This window comes from Branchiostoma belcheri, unplaced genomic scaffold, assembly GCF_001625305.1.
Source record: "Branchiostoma belcheri isolate BF01 breed outbred unplaced genomic scaffold, Haploidv18h27 scaffold77, whole genome shotgun sequence".
NCBI classification, from domain to species: domain Eukaryota; kingdom Metazoa; phylum Chordata; class Leptocardii; order Amphioxiformes; family Branchiostomatidae; genus Branchiostoma; species Branchiostoma belcheri.
In genome coordinates, this window is record NW_017804431.1 from 80,997 (window position 1) to 95,238 (window position 14,242).

The window sequence follows — 14,242 nt, forward strand, 5'->3', positions numbered from 1 at the left end:
AACGATAAAAACGACTCATCATTAGCATGTGCCATTGACCTGCTATTAGTATTATGTAACCTAGCCAAATCAATTAACTAAAATCTACTAAGCCATTAGCCAAATGGTTATTAACTACAAGTAGACTGTAGTGTTTGATAACCCGTAATCAAATGACCTTCCCGGAACCTTACCTATGTTCCGGGAATGTGACTTTTTTCGATGGTGCGAAAATTGATGGACCCTTGATGTACCCGGTATGACATCAATATCGGCATGCTCGTATTGGAATCTACCCAAACATCAGGGCGACATTTTACTGCCAACAGGAAGACAACTACTCCCAGTCTCAATACGTCTATGTTAGGCTTTGTAAGAGCGTTGTAAGTTAAAGACGAGTCGTCTAATTAAAGAAGAGAGCATGTCGTATGTAACAGTATTCTCTCTGCGGCGGTACATTTGTTTCGGTACAAGGTAGGGCTTGCGCACTGGGACGCCAAATAAAAAAAGAGTAATCGTCTCTCATACTCACTATCGCCTGGGGCTCTAGTTGAACTAGGACTGATGTCAGGAACGCAGGTCTGTGCTGCTGGTACCATTATTGCTCGCTATGATGGGTTCGGAGGAACGACCGTTTGATAGATCGTCTCTTCTTATGGGTAAAAAGGGAATAGGCCTAGTGGCGGAGATGTGGCATTGGAAAGCCGGTACTTATCGCTGAGGCTGGGTAGGGAGATTCTGAACGGAATACGGCTGTAAGAAAGGTAAGCCTTACCTGTAGGGAAAATGGACATGTTCGGTCATGGTAGATGCAGGAGCGCAACTCTCACACCAGGCTAGGTAAACCAAGAAGCTGATGCCTGGGAGAAAACATCCCAAACCTATCCCGAACACGACGACTTCCACAAGCGCGTTGTCGTTCGCAGAAGTCAGGCTGATGATAATGAGAAGGCAAGCCAGTAAAGCCGACACACAAGAAACGACACGGAAGTCCTTCGCTAGCGTCGTGAGTGAGGGGTAGCTGGAGTGTCGGGTGAAGTCGTCCGGAGGTTCGAGGTCTTGGAAGGCCCTGAAGACGTGCGCGCGGAGGTTGGGTCGACTGTCGGGAGTAACGTGAGCGCCACCTTCCATGTTGCCAGTCGCCATGGCCACGCAAGCGATATGTAAGCATGTGCACGTGACTTCGTCATGTGCCTGTACTAACTGCCCGTTATACAGACCAGGCCCGGCCGCAAAGAGATAGGCATAGCTTAGTGCTATCGAATTTTTACCCGAAGGCTAATTGCAAATAACAAGATATTAGGTATAATTAATGAAAAGTTTATTGCAAATTCGTGCCCAGAGGCTAATTGCACATTACAAAACATAAGAGAGCAATGAAACAGAGTAGAAAATAACTACTAAAGTCTACATGATAAAGGTAGCTGTCTAGAACTAGGACTATGTCTTAAGGGTTTATCAATAGAAAGCTAATTCAACGTAGGAACTGTGCATTCTAGCCTGACATCCACAATATTCCAGCTCCTTACCACAGACTATTCTGCAAGGGATTTTTGCCCAACGGCTAATTGCAAATAACAGGTACAAGTAGTGAAAAAAAATGACAATGTAGGAACCGTGCATTCTAACCCCGACCCCCAACATATTCTAGCTCATCCCAAAGACTATACTGCAAGGAATTTTGCCAAGGCCTAATTGAAAATAGCAGGTACAATTTATGAAAAAGGCATTGATAATAGGAAATATGATAATATAATAGTTGCAAATGTCAATGCTCTATATCTAAACCTGTTGGATTTTTTCTTGTTGGCGCAAAGCACGTGAGATACTATGAAATACATTGTTATCAAAAATACAGTAATTCTCTTTTTCCGTCTATGGTATTCTGTGGCGTTTCATCTTTGTAAAGTGAATTGTTTGATTTTATGCCATGAACTATGAGGGCCTTAAGGCCAATAGATCGTTTTTATGTACTTCATTGTGGCAAGTAATAGATTTTTCCGGTCGATAAGTTAACTGTGGATGTGCTATTGGCTACGGAGAGAGACCAGCCAAGAGGTCGATGACTCCCTATCTTTCTCAATTGTTATCATCTAATTAATTAACCTGGGTAATTATACCCAAATTTGCATAATACATGTAGCTTGGCACCTATATCAAAGCTGCTAGGGGACCAATACTCAACCTACCCACATACCAAATGCATGTATCGTGAAGATCTATCCACATCACAAAGGAGTCCACAACATCCCGAATTATGCTGTTCAAAACAACAACAAAAAACAACAAACATACATAACACAAACACATGCTACTGAAAACAGAACCTTCTTGGCAAAATTAACTTTTTTACTATTGCAATTGCCTCTTCCGAATGCTCTAATACTCGTAGAAGAGACAAATTGAAGCATATCCCCAAGCATTCTGTATGACCGAAGACCGGCTTCCCTTTATCAAATGAATGTATTTCGCCATAGGGGAGAAGTCATCTCTTCCTACGACAGGATATGTAGCTACTGGACTTTTTTCCTTTCTCACCTGTGTCTCACGTGCCTTCGTCTTCCGACGCTCGGAACGTATTCCGGCCTTAAGGTTATACTTGTGGAGTGTCTACCTGAAGACGTATACCACACCAGGTATATCAGATACGCCAGGCCTTGGAGAAAGCATCCCACTCCAATCCCAAAGAGAACCATTTTACTCTGACGATCCGTCTGCTCGCTGTCGATGGTCAAAGCCGAGATAATCATGATGCAGGCCAGGACGGTTAGGAGCATGACCACCGATTTGACCAGGTTCGTAGCCCGTTCCAGAGTCGCTCGACATTTGTGGAGGATGCCGGCTCTTTCAGTCCGAGGTCCCGGTGATGCCGCCATCGCGCCGCTTGCGTCACCCTCCGTCGTAGCCATGGTGAAGAATGCAGACGATACTGACAGAAGATGGCCGCTGGCTTCTGTGGCGTAATGACGCCCCAAAGCCAGCCGCGGAGGGTGATGGGACAGCAGAGGAGACAAAATGTCCCCTCTCTGTCGTTATCATTGATCAAGAGGGTCAAAATGTCTGGGATACAAACAACTGTATAGTACATTCCACTACAGCGCTACAGTTGAATACGCTAGTGAATTAGGAAGAGCAAAATCTAATCATTCCGAGGACTCCTCAAGAACTACGTGCCTATCAAGTTTCACAATCCATCCATAGCTTCTTGAGTTATCGTGCTAGACCACACACACACTCACACACACACACACACACACACACACACACACACACACACACACACACACACACACACACACACACATACACACACACTCACACACACTCTCACACACACACACTCTCACACACACACACTCACACACACACTCACTCACACACACACACACACACTTGTCTACAAAAACATAACCTTCTTGACGAAGGTAATTACATCCGACAGATTTTGAAATAGAAGTACACAAGAAATTTTACAGAACAATATTGTCTATAAGAATTGTCCAATCCACAATATACTTTCATGATTTTACTGCAACACCTTTGTATTCTAGCCTGGCATGCACACTATTCCAGCTACATACCAAAGACTACTACTGCAAGGAAGCGAACTGGAGCTAGAATATAACGGACGCCAGGCTGTCATATTTGTAATGATTTATCTCTCTCGCAACGATAATCAATGACCACCTCCCCATAGACGTGTAAAAAATGTTTCTGTACGTGGGAGGCAAATTGGTCCAATTCTAAGAAGAGCGGCTGTTCCTCCGTGATAAGGTAATGTCACATGTTGCAAGTGGGTTTGATTTCTTTAGCGACGCCCCTTGAACACCGCAAAGGTTATTTTTTATTTGCAATTGAAAATAGGTCAAGATCAGTATAAGGGATGGCGTCATCCATCAAGTAGAGTTCTCGTACGTAAAGGTCCCATAACCTTTTACTTCCGGGTACGGAAGTATTGTTTTGGGTGGCTGAACTGTGGGTTTGTGTATCTGTTTGTACAGAGTAGGTTGATAGCACGTGGGTGGCGGAAAGATTGACAGGCAGAATGGCAGGAGGCCAAAGGTCTCGGAATATGGTCGGTTACTAAGAGGAACGTGGGGAAATTCAGGAAGCCGTTTTCTTCTGAGATTAGCCTTTAACTAGTGTAAGGGCAGTGGGTTGACAGCACGTGGGGGGCGGAAAGATTGACAGGCAGGATGGCAGGAGGCCAAAGGTTTCGGGATCTGGTCAGGAACCAACAGGAACGTGGGGAAATTCAGGAAGGCGTTTTTGTGAGGTTAGACTTTAACTAGTGTAAGGGTAGGTTGACAGCACGTGGGTGGCGGAAAGATTGACAGGCAGAATTGCAGGAGGCCAAAGGTCTCAGAATCTGGTCGGGAGCGAACAAAAACGTTGGGAAATTCAAGAAGCCGTTTTTGTGCGATTAGCCTTTAACTAGTGAAAGGGCAGTGAGTTGTTAGGCATGGCATTGGAAGTCAGAGCCCATTTCTCTCGTTACTGTGTATGTGATACTTTTGTGTATAACTTCTGTTGGTGTAAACACTACATGAATGGCATTCTTGCGGTCAGTAAAGGTCAGATACTTATGGCTTGTATCCTGCTGGCCGGGTGATGTTACCATGCCGCGTGCCATACTTGACCTCTGTGTACCTCCCAAGGCGTACATTACAACAACATGACATTGTCGGACTACTCAGTAGTTCTATTGGCATTTCTTTATTTTACTTGAATTTTCGCCTCAAAACAAGGCTCATACGAACCACTTACAAGTTTTGGGTTACATGAAGAAACTGTAAAGGCAGATGTAAAATTTGTTAACCCTATACTTGAGCCATATTAGTCTTGGTGTTGGTTGGGAAGTTAGTAAAATTGCAGAGCATTCTCTTTCCCTTTGTGCTTTTTAACTGTTTGTTTTGGATGTATGAATTGCATACTTTTGCAGTTTCTAGACATTTTTTCCAAAGAAAATATAGCAGATCACCCTCACACAGGTGATCTGCACCCTTACATCAGAACAACATGACTGACTAGTTCTATTGATATTGGTGTTGCTGTTGGTTGGGAGGTTAGTAATTAACATCGCAGAGCTTGTTTTTTCCTTTCTGCTGCTGTTAACTGTTTCTTTTGGATATATGATTTGCATAATTATACAATTTTTAGACAGTTTTTCCAAAGAAAATAGAACATCACCAATCTGGACCCACCTCTCTACATTGTCTTCTGTTGCACTTCTTTCACTCCCTTCATCTTCATTCTCTTCTTCTTCGTCGTCTTCGCGTGGCCTGTGGCTTACTTCCAGCTCCTCCGTAGTACGATAACTGAACTCCCAAACAAACCAGAAGGCGCTCGGAATCAGCAGACAGCAGCCGATACCAAACAGTACAGGTCCTATCACGTGTAGCGTTAAGCCTATCAGGAGCCCTATAACGGCCAGAGAGAGGCCAACTTCAACCACAAGAGCGAAATAACTTTGTTTACGTAGCCCCCTCCTCCTCTCCAACAGTAGCCATCGTTTGAAACGGTTTGGCCGTCGTCGCTGGCGTTCGCGTTGGTTTGAATCGGCTTGGTCTGAGATCACCCCTCGACGGATTAGGTCCCTAAACCACCAGGCCGTAACGTCATCATTGGTACGATCAAACCAGGACCGAGAAGCCATCATCAGAACGTCTTCCACTTACATACTTATCCTACACACTGTTTCACTGACAGACGCATGTTGGTGACTTTTGATATATCAGAGGTTGAGTCAAGAGCTGTTTTCGTCATCCGGGTCAACTATATTTAACGGGATGGCACGATTCAATGATAGCAGTACACGTAGCTGGCAACTACTACAGACGTTTGTAACAGATGGTGTCCCTACATGTTAACCCCGTAACTTTAGCCTGGTTACCAGCCTGCCGTAAGCTCCCCGTGATCTGCTCGGCACTGGGCGCTTTGCCCGCCCGCCGAGGTTAATTAGTTCGCTCGGGGGAATTTTTACGGGGTCGGGTTCAGTTACCTTCAGACATGGCTGTTATCTAGTCGTAACCAGATCAACAACGTGGGTCAACATTCAGCCCAATAGGGGGAATAATTGGCCAGAGGAGTTCATTTTTCCGTGTAGTTATAAGGGGAAATATTGCACTTACCGCAAGTCACTAATACTAACAAATTACTGGCCCTGCTTTTGACGAATATTACTATCAATAACCCCTAAGGAAGGCCTGGCGGGGGCTAACTGTTACCAGAAACGTCGGCCTTAAGAAAAATGTCAATGTTTAGTTCCTGGACGTAAAACACCACTATGCCAGACCCATAGGATGGTTACCAGTCTACATAATTGAGTGTTGTCATAGGGTAGGGCTTCTGGGGTGAGTTGGCAATGCGTTCACTCTACACATGAGCTATACATCAGTATATGACAGTGTAGTATGTTCATGTCCCAACACGACTACTAGACCAGGGCGGTGGTAAAAAGACCCACACAGTCTGGCCTTTCCAGTTCCTTCCGTGTCAAAAACAGAAGATGAAATATTTTAGCTTCTAAATTGGTTAGTGTGAGTGTCTTATTCAATTATGCATTTATAGTAATATGCAGTTTTATTGCGTTTTACCTAATATGTCAATGCAGGTCAAAATTGGGTGGCATTATTGAACCTGGCCCAAATTAGGTCTATTTTATGAGGCCAGACTGTTACTCAGAGTCTACCTGATGGGGTGTCTATAGTAACATTTTCGGAGCCAAGGAGCTGTCCTGTATACTACCCCTAGCAACAGTCTGGCACCTAGGCTAAAAAAAACCTCTCCAACTCCGATGCCTTAGCTGAAATTAGAAAATCATTTGAACTTACCCGTAAGGACCGTCGTGCCCCAGAGAGATTCTGGCCTCCTCTCCCTGCTCGTCTTCTTCCTGCTCATCCTCGGGCTGTAGATCGTCCGTGGAACGGTAGCTGAATTCCCAGACGAACCAAAAGGCGGTCGGAATTAGCAGACAACAGCCAATCCCAAACAGAACAGGCCCTATAACATGTAGAGTTAAACCAATCAACAGCCCTATAACGGCCAGAAAGAGGCCGATTTCGACCACGATGGCGAAATTGCGGTGTTTCCGCGCTACATGGCCCCGCCTTCTCTCCAGGATCAGCAGCCATGGCTTGAATCTGTTCGGCCTTCGGCGGCGGCGACGGCGGCCGTGTTCAGTTAGCACCCCTCGCCGGATCAGATCCCTGACCCACCACGCCGTAACATCATCGTTAGTATGATCAAACCACGATCTAGACGCCATCCTAACAATCCCCGCTCACTATCCCGCTGGTTACCCTTCCTATATACGTTTAGATAACCGTCTGTTCATGTTAGGTAACAGTGCTTAATGGTTTAGCCCACTTAGGGACTTAGATACAGAGGTATTTTCTTGATCGAGGTCATCTATATTTATCAGGATGGTACGATTTGATCATGGCAGGCTGCTAGTACGGCCGTTGGGGGATACACTAAGTGTACACCAGGCTTATGTGGTCTACAAAAAATGTAGAAAATGGCCATAGAGGGAATATTTAGCCAGATGAGTTTGCCGGCCATGCCCAAGGGAGTGCACATCCACCCACATTGAACTTCTATGATGGCCACGCTTTCCTGACAAATTATTTTGTTTGGCTAACTTCTTGTAACGTAGGAGACTAGAACATCGAAACCACGGCTATCGTATCCAACTTGGATTTCCCATTAGTCTGGTTGCATCTCACTTAGCTTACGCATTGAGCTGTTTCTTGATCTTATGATCCCCGTTTAAAGTTCATCTGTAAGGCTACGACCCTCTTATTTGGTAGTTTGTAGAGAGGGGATTGTACAATGATGGTAGGCACGGCAGGAATGACTTAGATTGATTTCTTTGTAAATAGAAAAAGACGTCCTAAGTACCAGTTATGTTACCCCCACAACGGATGGCTATCTCTTGCTTCACGTATGATTTAGTTTATTTTATTCGGTTAGATATAATTGTATTTTGTTAAATTTCAGAATTCCCAGAAGCTTGCATTCTTTAAGTAGCATCCTGAATTCCCCACGTCAGCCACTAGTTCCTGTTGGTTCCCCATTTTCTGAGTCTGACCTTTTGACCACCTTTATGCATAAGAACCTTCCCCACCCACGTTCTGTCAACCTACAGCTCATAAACAGGTACCCAAACCCACATCTCGGCCACCCAAAACAATACTAACGTGCCCGAAAGTAATGGTCATCACAATTACAATGCCCTTCGTGACGGCAACTTTCTTTTTGGAGAAACATTGAAATCCAATGCATTAAAAAGTTGATAAGATAACTTGTTAGCCAGTATTTTGACAGAATGCCCCTTGTACTATGAACACTCTGTAATATCTAACGTATTCATTATCATCACTACCTACTGCATATTCAACAATTCACCTTCACGATCTAGCCTAACGTTTCTATTTCACATGAAACAATAATACAGAGTAAAACGAACATAAAAATACCCTGTTCATACACATAATAGTCAACTGTATTGCACTGTAAATAAAGAAAATCCTTTGAATATATGAATTGTACTTGTCAGGGTAACTTTTACATCCATCACTTAACCGATTACAACTTACAATGTCTTACATTATCGTGTGACAGCTGTCAGCTTCGCTGACTTTTCCAGTTCTGATACACAATACGGTCTTTCTCTAGGAGAAAACACCGACTTTCTACCAACAGTTTCTTCCAACAATACTCACAATGCTCACATGTGTTGACATTTCTTCGACCACAATCAGAGACATCGTTCACACCCACTGGATACAAACATTACTAGTACGCAGAAGGAATTAACTTGACTCCAAACAGATTCATATTCATGTAGTCTACCAACATATTACACGAAAAAAAAGGTTTCTTACCCTTAAACCGATTTGTTGAGCCAGTAGAAGGTTTGTAACAATAGTCCTTTTTTTTAGCTTTTCATGAACTGAATGAGTGGCGTTCTTTCATTTAAAAAAACAGTGTCAATGAGTAATACATCCAACACTTCTAGCGTCGAATGGCCTGTGAGAACTATTTTGTAGCTAGTGATATCAAAAGAATGATATCTGAGCACTTATACAAAGATGATGACTATAATCTATACTAACTACCTTTTACTGGTTGCGTCTTACCTTTCCATAGCTAGGATTCGAAGCTTTTTAAAGTAGATTGCATTTACTTCCAAAATCCGGTGATTTTGGAATGCATGTTGTCATATGGTCACTTCGTACATGTAAATGCTCCTGAATCCAAGAAACGTGTCATTTCTTTATTGTTACTAGATAGAAATGTAGATGATGCTTATAAAACGTTAAAGCCTAGCCTTGATGTAGATGCTGCCTTTTAGATGTAACAAGTTTTGAGGATGTAGGAACCTCTCCTAGCATAGTCAGAAACCATTTCCTATTGTCCCGTCATTGGGAAACAGTCTTGAGCTCTCAGAGGTCAATTTTCAATTGTCAAAATGGCGGATCACACAAGTTGTAAGTCACTTCTCCCATCATTCCTTTCGTCTCGCGAGGACAGTGCCACTTCGTAGGAGGGGGGTGGCGCGCTGGAGGAATCGACCTGTCCGATGTCACTGGTTGCCTGGTAACGAACAACAGAGTCTCTCCTGGGCACTCCTACCTCTATAGTAACCTCGTTAAGGTCCGCCACAGAACTATACGTCGGTGGCTGACTCCCGGTCGCCTCTCTTCGTAGAGGGTGGGGTCCTGTAGCGTCAGCGCTTGCCCGACTTGCCGACCCTCTCTCCGTTTCGTTGATGTCACTCAAGTTTATGGCTGACGCGTATGAAGGAGGGGGTGGCGGGAAGCTGAAGTCTGCCGGCGGGGGAGGGCCAGGGGGTGACCGTCCTCTAGAACGTGACGGAGACACCGATGTAGAGCGGCTGACGCTGTGACCAGGATCTAAGGTCTCGGCTGAACCGTTTCGGCACGGTCCTTGGGGTCGACTGAAAAGAAATTAAGAATATAAAATGTTTGAACCATTTGTGAGAGGCTCAAATCAGCCTGCAGGCCGCTTTTCATTGAGCTCATGAGGGAAGAGGTGAGGGTCAGACAATATATATATGAAGATTAAGTTTACATCATTAGAATTAAAATATAATGAAAACACAAATTAAAACTGAAGTAAGACAGATGGATATAAACATCAAACTGATATAAGAGAGAAGGAATTTAAGAAATGAACATTGAATTCTGGCAACAACGAAAAAGAATTTAGTTATAAACGTCAAAAAGGTGTTAGATACTCATTTTCACAAATAAAAACAAAAAATTCCATCGCCCAACGTGGGGCTCGAACCCACGACCCTGGGATTAAGAGTCCCATGCTCTACCGACTGAGCTAGCCGGGCACTGATACTCCTGTCTCGTGTGTAATTGTCTAATGCATAGATCTAACATCCTCCAGTTGAAGTGAATTATAAATGTTACGATCGCGATTTAAGATGGTGATATCCCAGAAACGGGTGTAAGGAGGAAGGAGACATGATAGCTTTCACATAACCCCGAAACAACGTCAGGCTTTCTGAACACTCTTCATTAACACAGAAAGCTGTAGATTTTTTGTTGACTTTAGTTCACTGAACAACTGGTTTGACAACAATGTTGTCTGCAATGTATGCGCAGGCACGCACATTTAATTAATGCAATTTACAAAGGTGTTATTTGTTATTCGATTCCGTTGGGCCATTGAAATAATCTTTTCTTACAATGGTACTATTAAATATTTGTGTGAACACCTGCTTTTGGTCACGTATGGTATCGTTTACTGCATCCTCACAATGTTTTATTCTGTGTTCTGCGAGGGAACATGCACGTAGTCAAGTATGACTTCTCATGGCAATGTATACGTAACTGTACAATCGATATCACAAAATTCCAGGAACATGTTTCCGGGACGAAAAATAAACAAATCCAACAGGCACTTTTTCCTAGTAAAATAGTACTTGCAGAGTATTTATTTACATTAAACATGGAATCCAGTTTGTTACAAAAGAAAATGCACGTGTAATTATATCATGATGCAGTCTGGTAGCGTTTGGCAGCGGTCTTTCTAGCAAACATCGCCCAACGTCATCAATTCTATTTATAACCCTATGACGTATATACAAACTGACGTTAAAGAGATATGAGTAACTGTTGAGCTCGGCGGGAAACCACAGCATTTCATAACTAAATGGGCACTATCAGGCGATTAGATGCGTACAATCTAATATTTACATCCTTTGATATTTGTCTCAAATCATCGAAAATGTTTATGATTATATACCAATTATTTACCATATCAGTCATTCATTGGTTGTTGTATAATGCATAATCCTTGCAATATTCCAATGAAAATCACCGTAAATATATTTGTTGTGTACATGGAACTATTTCCTTTTCAGCTTTGGCATGGGTGACATCCCAGTTAGTATATATGCAAGCATAAACTAACTGGGAGACTAGTTCGCCATACCAATCTAATTGCTGATATATTGTATGGATACAGAGAATGTGATCATCTCATTGCAGCTAGGGGCTAGGCATTACATGTAATCGACACAGAAGGTCAAACACTCCCCCAGGGATGCATACTCGGTCCCCTTGTAATCCTGTATATTAATATACACGCATTTTCATTGGTTCTATTGTGAAGAGAAGTCAAACCCTTCAGACATAGTTTTAGACATAGATATAGTTTTGGACAATTACTTTTTATTATGTACCTTTTATTGTGTAGATTTTGAAGTTATTTTGTACTCTGGTTACAATGTTCTCATATCCTTGTCATTTGCAATTAGCCTTCGGGCTGGAAGTAAATGCCAATAAACTTATTATTATGAATTGTTCTCACCTGCGGTCTCGGGAGCGTGTTAGGGGCCTCAGCGTGGGGCGTGGGGATCTTCCTTCAGTGTTCGACCTTCGTCTGTCCCGCGAGCGTTCATCCTCTTCCCTCGCAGCGGTCTGGCCTGCGTCCGCGTTCCCTTCCGAGGCGGCTCGGTGCCTCTCCGCGCCCCGCTCCCGCCCTCTCCTCGCCCCGCGGCCGTGCTCCTGTTGCTCCGGCCCCCTCTGGGACCTCTTCCGGGAACCCTCGATTCCCGTAACCGGCACATGAACACGCACCCGCTGGGCACCAGCAGCAGCACCCCGAAACAGAGGAAAAACAACCCTGTAATCTTCATGTTCACGATTTTTCCAGAGTTGTCTTTCGGGCTTGTGAGCTTGTTGAAAGCCACCAGGCTCATGATGAGTCCTATGACAGCAAACACGAAGCCAACCTCTATCAGGATGAGCAGCGCGCCGTGAGATTTGCCGCCATCGCCCCACCATTTCTTCTTCGGCCTCCGCTGCGGCGCTGGAGGAGGGTTCGTACGGGTGGGAGAGGCCAGGTTGGCCCGGAAGGTCGGCGATAGTCTTCCCCACAGCATCGGGATCATCTCTGCTAGAGAAGACCGCTGAAATTTGATCACGGCATCGCTATAATACCTACCCCATCCTCGCCATGTACACAAACAGCCATCGACATGAAAATATTGGGAACCTACAGCTTCCGGGTCGAGGGTCGTCTGTTTGAGATTCCCGGAATCGAATGCCAGGAATAGCACCGACGGGATCCTCTGTCATTACAGCCGCGTGTGTACTGTTGCCGGCACGGCATTAAATATGCACGTCACGCGTTGTAATCTGTACCTAATGCACCACATGCCTACGGGGAAAACAATTTTTCTTATCATGCAGAGCTATATACATGGCAAGGCTGTTCGTCCATAGGTTTTGTTAGCACAATTTTGTGCTTTTATTGTCAAAATTTGGGTTCGTACCGTGATTGAGGAGCAAATCTATTTCGTTATTGACATATTTTGTGTAACATCGCCAAACGCTATTATTCAATAGAGCATAAGCTGCCCAGGCTTGGATCTTGGTTTTGCATAGTGAACGGTATAATTTTAGAAAAAAAAAGTGTTAAACTTAAGTTCTTTTATGCCGTTGTTTATACCATCGTTTATACCGTTGTTTTTTTATTGTTTTGCACATTCAAAAATCATTGTAGTAAATATTAAAGGGAATATGCAAGGGAAACCAGAAACATCGATGTATTTATTGAGGGCTTGAATGTAATTAATTACTTATGACAATTACTGATAATTTGATGATGAATAAGCATTTGTCATACCGTCAATTTCACATTACTAAATCATACATGTTATGCACGAAGCTAAATAAGCAACTGTCTCTTTCTATATCAAGGTTATCTCAAAGTTATCATGATCCTTCCCTTCCCGTGGGGAACACAACAGATCAGCTCTCATCATAATGTGTGCAACAGTCTGTCATATCCTTAATCGCCATATGCTCATTTTGCAATAGAACATGATTGAACCAGGTTGGCGTATTTTCAGTAACAAGTAACTGCGTTTCGACAGCATTTGTCACAGCCCGGCTAGCTCAGTCGGTAGAGCATGGGACTCTTAATCCCAGGGTCGTGGGTTCGAGCCCCACGTTGGGCGAGTAATTTTTTTTTTACCAAACTGGTACGAATATTAATACCTTTTAAATTATGCACAGCTTGTGTTCATCGCGTAATTAAACACGAGATTACTTTTAACATAACATGTGCTCAGAAAATATGGAATCATCGACTGTTTTCTTTGTATATTGTACAGTACTGCCTGCGTTACGACACATCGTTCGTTAAGGTTAGAAAAGAGGCACGCTGTGAGTGTCAATTACATTTTGATAAGGAGCATCACAGCCCGGCTAGCTCAGTCGGTAGAGCATGGGACTCTTAATCCCAGGGTCGTGGGTTCGAGCCCCACGTTGGGCGTTATATTTTTTTCAAAGCTAATTCGTTTTTGGGTTCGAGACCGTCTTAAATTCATGCCTAAAATGGCTCATGGTGGACACAGGGTCTTAGGATAAAAATCTTTCTTTGTTTACATCAATGTCCAGTTTGACATTAAGGATCGATTATGCATTGCGTGACAAAGATATCGTTGTGACTGCCTTTTGATACGGGTTCCATTTTAGCTATAATTTCATCCCGACATAAACTACCCCTATCTAGTTCACCATACCAAATCAGTGAATAGATAGGGAAAATGTGGTGACCTTTATTTTTACATAGTGTTTTAGGCTACTTTAAAGGAAATTACAAAATGCAGACAACTCAAGTTTTCTATTGTACTAGTATTCATGAATGTCAAAAGAAATGCTAGTACCGTGACGTCTTTACTTTCATTTCATGCTACTGAATAAAAGAAAAT

General features: G+C 43.4%; 1 protein-coding gene, 3 non-coding genes and 1 pseudogene across 4 annotated transcripts; 2 read left to right on the forward strand and 3 right to left on the reverse strand.

Annotated features, from left to right (window-relative positions):
- Positions 1 to 546: 546 nt before the first annotated feature.
- LOC109485555 lies at positions 547 to 5,692 on the reverse strand. The gene is made up of 3 exons (XM_019789246.1): positions 5,184 to 5,692; positions 755 to 1,048; positions 547 to 655 (listed from the first exon to the last, which is right to left on the reverse strand). Exons 1-3 carry the CDS (start codon positions 5,636 to 5,638, stop codon positions 547 to 549), a joined length of 858 nt encoding a protein of 285 aa, XP_019644805.1. The 5' UTR covers positions 5,639 to 5,692.
- Positions 5,693 to 8,232: 2,540 nt separating this feature from the next.
- On the reverse strand, positions 8,233 to 12,685 carry LOC109485636 (annotated as a pseudogene).
- Trnak-cuu lies at positions 10,276 to 10,348 on the reverse strand. The gene has a single exon. It is a non-coding gene; the product is annotated as a tRNA-Lys (tRNA).
- Positions 12,686 to 13,413: 728 nt separating the features above from the next.
- Positions 13,414 to 13,486, forward strand: Trnak-cuu. The gene has a single exon. It is a non-coding gene; the product is annotated as a tRNA-Lys (tRNA).
- A 244-nt stretch (positions 13,487 to 13,730) lies between these two features.
- Positions 13,731 to 13,803, forward strand: Trnak-cuu. Its single transcript has one exon. It is a non-coding gene; the product is annotated as a tRNA-Lys (tRNA).
- The last annotated feature ends 439 nt before the right edge of the window (positions 13,804 to 14,242 follow it).